The sequence below is a fragment of the Sesamum indicum genome, linkage group LG6, assembly GCF_026168435.1.
Source record: "Sesamum indicum cultivar Baizhima isolate 11 linkage group LG6, ASM2616843v1, whole genome shotgun sequence".
Lineage (NCBI taxonomy): Eukaryota > Viridiplantae > Streptophyta > Magnoliopsida > Lamiales > Pedaliaceae > Sesamum > Sesamum indicum.
Genome location: NC_142662.1, coordinates 15,510,391 through 15,516,390, shown reverse-complemented (window position 1 = coordinate 15,516,390; position 6,000 = coordinate 15,510,391). Strand labels below are relative to the sequence as shown.

At 37.1% G+C, this 6,000-nt stretch overlaps 1 protein-coding gene across 1 annotated transcript; it reads left to right on the top strand.

Annotated features, from left to right (window-relative positions):
• Positions 1-2,974: 2,974 nt before the first annotated feature.
• On the top strand, positions 2,975-5,519 carry LOC105164463 (uncharacterized). The gene is made up of 2 exons (XM_088881412.1): positions 2,975-3,097; positions 4,671-5,519. The coding sequence occupies exons 1-2, from the start codon at positions 2,975-2,977 to the stop codon at positions 5,517-5,519; spliced, it is 972 nt and encodes a 323-aa protein (XP_088737538.1).
• The last annotated feature ends 481 nt before the right edge of the window (positions 5,520-6,000 follow it).

Here is a 6,000-nt window from a genome sequence, read left to right as displayed (position 1 = left end):
ACATTACAGCAAAATTGTCAAACAGATTACATAAAAGTCCAATCTAATTGACTTTCTGGTCACCTATTCTAACAAAAACAAATTCGAGAAGATGGACCAAATCTACACAATTGCTTAGTGTATTTTTCGATATACGTAGTTCTTGACTTGGTTCTAAACCAAAAGGAGTATAAGAGATGGAGAGGGAGGATGGATAAAATTCATGAGTAATTATTGTCTCTTAAGGTTATGGAAGAGTTGGTATGAAGTTGAGAGCAAATGAAGGGAGTCCTAGTCAACTAGGTCATGTCCCTATCTCCACCAACTTCTCTAAACTCCTCCACTGTCCCTCAAGTTTGAAGATCGGCCTCTTAATAAACCCTAGAAGCTATTTTTCATGGTCAAAATCAAGGCAAGTTAACCTAAAAACGCTCAACATGGGTTAGGGCTTGCATACATTTGAATCGAACTTAATTAATTAGTCTAATTCAATTAAATTGAGTCCAGTAACTTATTATATTGAGTTCATTATTTAATCTAATTAAATGAAACACCCATCACATAAAGTCTAAGTGAATATTTAATCCAATTAAATACTAACAAGCCCACAATGCACTTAATAAATTAAATGAATTTAATCCACTTAATTAATTGAGCCCATCAAACATAACTAGTGCAACTAATTATTTTAGCTCATTTCTAATTAATGAATCCAATCTACTAATCATACAAGTCCATCTACTAATTAATGGATGAATACAATTTGCTAAATAATTAGCCAAAGCCTCTTAAATTAGTTCAATTAATTTAAAGTCCAAAATTCAGAATTTAATTAATCTAATTAAGTAAATTTTGGATCATCCATCCAATAGATGACTCCACATAAATTATCAAATTATTTATGCTCTTCAAGAATTACCTCTTCCGGAATTGATTACATCACTTTTCAGTAATTTATGTATGACTCTTTAGGTTCACCCTCAGCTAGACTTAGGCGTATGTGACCAGCACAATTAATTAAATTTAATTTAATTAATTATTTTGTATTAACTAATAACCAGAAATAGCCAATTATCGTGGGTGGCCGTCTAGCAACAGCCCATGACACTAGAGACTAGGTGAATAATAGCGTGAATATTTAGGCTTCAAGTTCCATATGAGTATGGTCCTACTGTCAACCGTCTCCCACTACATGAAAATAGATCAATAGCTATGAAAAATTTGATATTACGAAAAATTTGATGCTTATTAGCAAGTAAAATTTTCATTGATAATCTACACTATTTACTATATATTGTAAATAATTCACTAAATTCGTTAGCAAGTAAATTTTCATTGCTCAATATTAGCAAATAAATTTTTATATTAAGTAATGTGATTTAGAAACAAGAATTTTTTTTCAATCAAGTTATTTTCTTGTAGTGTCCTGACCTTAGTCTAGTAGGGTATAGAACTGGGTGTTGATTTCTATCATTGACTAGGTGTCTATGCTTCATAATTGAGATGTGTTTATTCAATGGACTTATTTAATTAGTTGATTGAATTCATTAGTAGAACTGGGCTACAAATATTTAGTTGGACCAATTATGCCTGATTGGGCTTAATTAATTAAGTGAATTGAATTTGTTTAATTAATTAAGTGTATTTTGGGCTTGTGAATATTTTATTGGACTTATATTCACTTGGGCTTTTTTTGTTGGGTGATATATTTAATTAACTTTAAATAATTGGACTAATATTCACTTGGGTTTCTTTTGTTGTGCTTTTTTTTTCGTCCATCTCTCTCTCTCTCTCTCTCTCTCTCTCTCTCCTCTCTCTCTCTCTCTCTCTCTCTCTCTCTCTCTCTCTCTCTCTCTCCATCTCTTATGTTCTTTTTGTTTTAAGACCAAGTCAAAAACTAGGAAGATGAAAAAATATACTAAGCAAATTAAGTAGTCTTTTAGAAGCGTATCAATATATGGTCATTATCATTTGAATCTCCTTGGTTATGATAGTAAATTAAGTAGTATTTTAACTTGAGGTTCTAGCGTAGCTTTTTGTGCCCAGGACGACTATGACTTAATCATGGTTGATACAGCTATGGTTCCTTCTATAGTTGAAAAAGTAGTGTTTCAGACATAGTCAAAGCATATATGGAGGTTGCAGAGTTCTACGACAGGATTTATTGTTCATTATGAAATGATGATAAATTTCCTATGATCTCTATATTGTGTGTACTGCGAGCCCGTGGCCTTGACAAGATCAAACAAGAAAGCTATTTTCTATGTTGATAATGAGAAATACAAACATAAAATTGATACATAAATATTGAATTTGAAGATGGGAAATAATTCAATTCTGTGCCCTAGAATTTGGTCGGGAGATTAGCAGATAGAAGAATTGTATTTGCATGAAAGTCATAACTCACAGGTTCACAAGGACTCACCTATTCTCTAGTGTCTTGGACCATCTCTAGATGGTCACCCATGTGCAACAAACATTCTAAAGTTAAATAATACATTTAAGGGTGATTAATTAAATAGGATTTAATTAATTGAGCAATATGATTGTCGATTATATTGTGTATGATGTTAGAATAAGTGACCAGAAAATCAATTGGATAGACTACTATTAGTCAATCTTTAACAAAATACTATTGTCCTCATGAATAGAGTAAGTATTCATGAAAGGCATTTGTGTTTGTTCTGCTTACTAATTATGTTGAAAAATATTTCAACGTCACAACAATGCTCACAGATCGAATGGTTAAATCGTGGAACTAGACTATGCATAGGTTGGCAGCTACGAGACCAACTTTTGAGGGACGTTAAAAAACGTTCCAAGTCGAGGATATTGAGAGAGTTTTAGAGACTTGCACTACGTATTGTAGTGTCATGTTTCATCGATGCAAGATGTACGTCGTCTGTGAAATTTTAATTGGTCTATTGGCAAGGCAGTGACTGAGTGAACTGACTCCCGAAAATAATCATATGAAAACCTTGAATCCTTGGTTGGTATGACTGGAATTCTCGATTCTGATAGTACGGGATTAGTTCTCGTACTTGATGAATCATTGGAATCACGTGCATATAAAGACTGTATCATGGATCTGACAAGCAGTGACTATGTTGTGGATGTGGTCATTATAAGTCTTGTCTAGTGCAGTCTGAGTATGCAACAAGTACGGTGGTTTCCAAAAAAGAATGTGTCCCCCTATCTATATTTTGATGGCGAGATCTCCTGTACCTTTTGAGATGGTTTAAACTTAGTGAGTCTATGGCCATAATGATGGGTCGAGTGTGAAAGGATTTCCTACATTGATCAGTAGAGTAAAAACATCAAAAATGTGAAGTATAAATGCCTAGTCAATGATGGGAATTGACGTCCAATTTCATGACCTAGTAACTTGAATGTTCATCCCAATGACCTATTGACACTAGTACTATACTCGTATAAACTCGGAACTTGAATGTTCATCCCAATATTCACTTAGTTTCTAGTGCCATAAATTATTGCTAGACGACTATCCGTGATAACGGGCATTTCTGATTAAGGGATAATCATAAATAAATAATTAAATTAGATTTAATTAATTTTATTGACCACAAATCTAAGTCTAATTGAGGGTTAACTAAAAGAGTCACACACAAACAACGAAAAGTAATGAAATTAATTCCAAAAAAGACGAATTATTTAATTGAATTAAATTAATTCTTGAAAAGTGATAAGATGATTTGTGAGGGAAATCTATCGAATGTATAGTTCAAAATTTGATCAATTAGATTATTTGATTTTGGACTTAGTCTTTTAAATTGATTTGATTAATTTAAATGAAACTTGAATTAATTAATTGAAGTAAGTTTTTCCACAATCCAACTAAATACCAATAGGAACTTGATGTGGTTGAGATTTTTCTACTAAGGGATAAAATCGGGAGTTTTACCTCGGCACAATTGCGCACCAGGTGAATTGCAATTTCCGAAAGAGGTGTTGTTTCAAGAAAAATAAATTCTCAATCAATGAATACTTCCCCCCTTTAAAAATTAATATTTTGGTATTTATAGCGTTGGAAATTATATGGTGTGGTGGGTTGTATACGTTTAGTGTATGCATCATACGTATCAAATTACTTATTTACCCTTACAATTTAATATATTTTTTATTAATGCACATGATTGGCGCCGTCTGTGGGAACCTTTATCTCGACACTGAGTATGCAAACCAGGTCTCGAGCCTTAGCGGAACAAGACCCGTCTCGTGAATAGTCACCACCCCAGGAGGTAATCCCCCTAACGCATGGGCAAGTACCCCTCAACAGGGAGATTCCTCCACCACGTCGACCATCTCTGCCCGCGCCTCCCGGGAGAGCACTCCCCCCTGGTGTCGCCCCAAAAACTCCACCCCAATAACCAATGATCCAACTGACACAAGAAGCTTTGCTCGCCCTGATACGCGACGCATCTACTCGAGCGGCGGTGTAAGCTGTAGCCCAATTTATAGCGCAACAACCTGCGAACCTACCCCCTCCTTCCCCTTGCAGAAGTCGAGAATTATCCTCGCTCCCAAGGAGGAGCAGAGGTAGGAGGAAGTGAACAACAAGATCTCTAGGCCTGAAGTTGCATAGATTCAAGGTCATAATCTCCGCAATCGAGAATCTTTCGCTCCCCCACCACCTAAGGGAGTCGAGGATTCCTACTTGTCATTGGCCGTAGCTCCTCCAAGACGTAGCCCTTTCGCCCCCAAACATTCTAGCCGAAGCGCTCCCTACAGGCCTCAAGGTCTCGAATCTATCGGACTATGATGGAACGAGAGACCCACAAGAACACTTAGACAAATTTTATGCCAAGATTGATTGGTACGATTTGAGTGACGCCGCTTACTGCAAGGTCTTCCACACTACGCTGTCGGAACGTGCATTAGCCTGGTTCAACCAACTGCTCGTTGGAACTATTTCTAACCTTGAGCAGTTGGTTCAACGTTTCTTGCATCACTTCTCCATGAACAAAAAAGTTCTGAAAACGGCTGCATCTCTATTCACCATTAGCGAAAGGGAGGGCGAAACTTTGAGATACTACATCCAAAGATTTATGGACGCAGTGCATGAAGTTCCCCAGGTTAATCATGAGTTGTTGGCAAGTATTATCCAACAAAACCTGCTACCAAGAAGATTCAAGGAGTCCATAGTCGGCAAGCCCCCTAGCACTATGGAAGATTTGCTCGTGCGCACCCAGAAATACATCTGGATTGAGGAGTCTAATGCTTGGGATCCTTCCTTTAGCGGCAAAAGGAAGGGTCGGGAAGAGGAAAATGAGCCGACAAAGAAAGAGGAACGCAAGCATGTACCTCCGGCGGGGTTTGCTCACTATACCCCCTTGAACGCTCCTAGAGGGGAGATATTAATGGTGGCGGAACAACAAAGGCTAATCAGTCAATGGCTGGCAAAGATGAAAGATAACCCCAAGAGACTTAAATCCGATAAGTACTGTCGTTTTCACCTGGACAGGGGACACACGACGGAGGAATGCCATCACCTGAAGAATGAGATAGAAAAATTGATCTAGCGGGGACACTTAAAGGAATATGTCAACCACTATTACAAGGACGCCAGTTTGACCATAGGCCAAATGTGCCAACTCCTCGTGACGATAACTATCCCACCGCAAGAGTCATCCCGTGACCTCAAAAAGATCAACAAGCCGCGAAGGAGTAACTCAGAGTTCATGTAGCAGAAAAATTATTTTTTGGCTATTCACTTATAATGGGAGAAAACTCGAGTAGTAGCTCGACATATCTTTCTCCTCTTTTGATTCTCCAAAAATATTGTACTTCGAATTTTAAGTAATGAAATTAGTTTTCTTGTCATAGTCCCAACAAACGAAACGAATTTAGACGTAGAGATCCTTGAAGTTTCACGAGGACCCTAGAGGCAAAAATCGTCATTGTCATACAGACAAAAGTCGCTATTGCCCCGAGAGCCCCTAAATGGGACTTTCATTAAGATCATCGTCAATAATGTGGTCCCGGAAACTTTACATCCCTTTG

Coding starts and splice junctions, on each gene's coding strand:
- LOC105164463 (XM_088881412.1), top strand. CDS start 2,975: ATGACTGGAATTCTCGATTCTGATAGTACGGGATTAGTTCTCGTACTT. Junction 3,098..4,670: donor GTGACTATGTTGTGGATGTG/GTCATTATAAGT, acceptor CATTGGCCGTAG/CTCCTCCAAGACGTAGCCCT.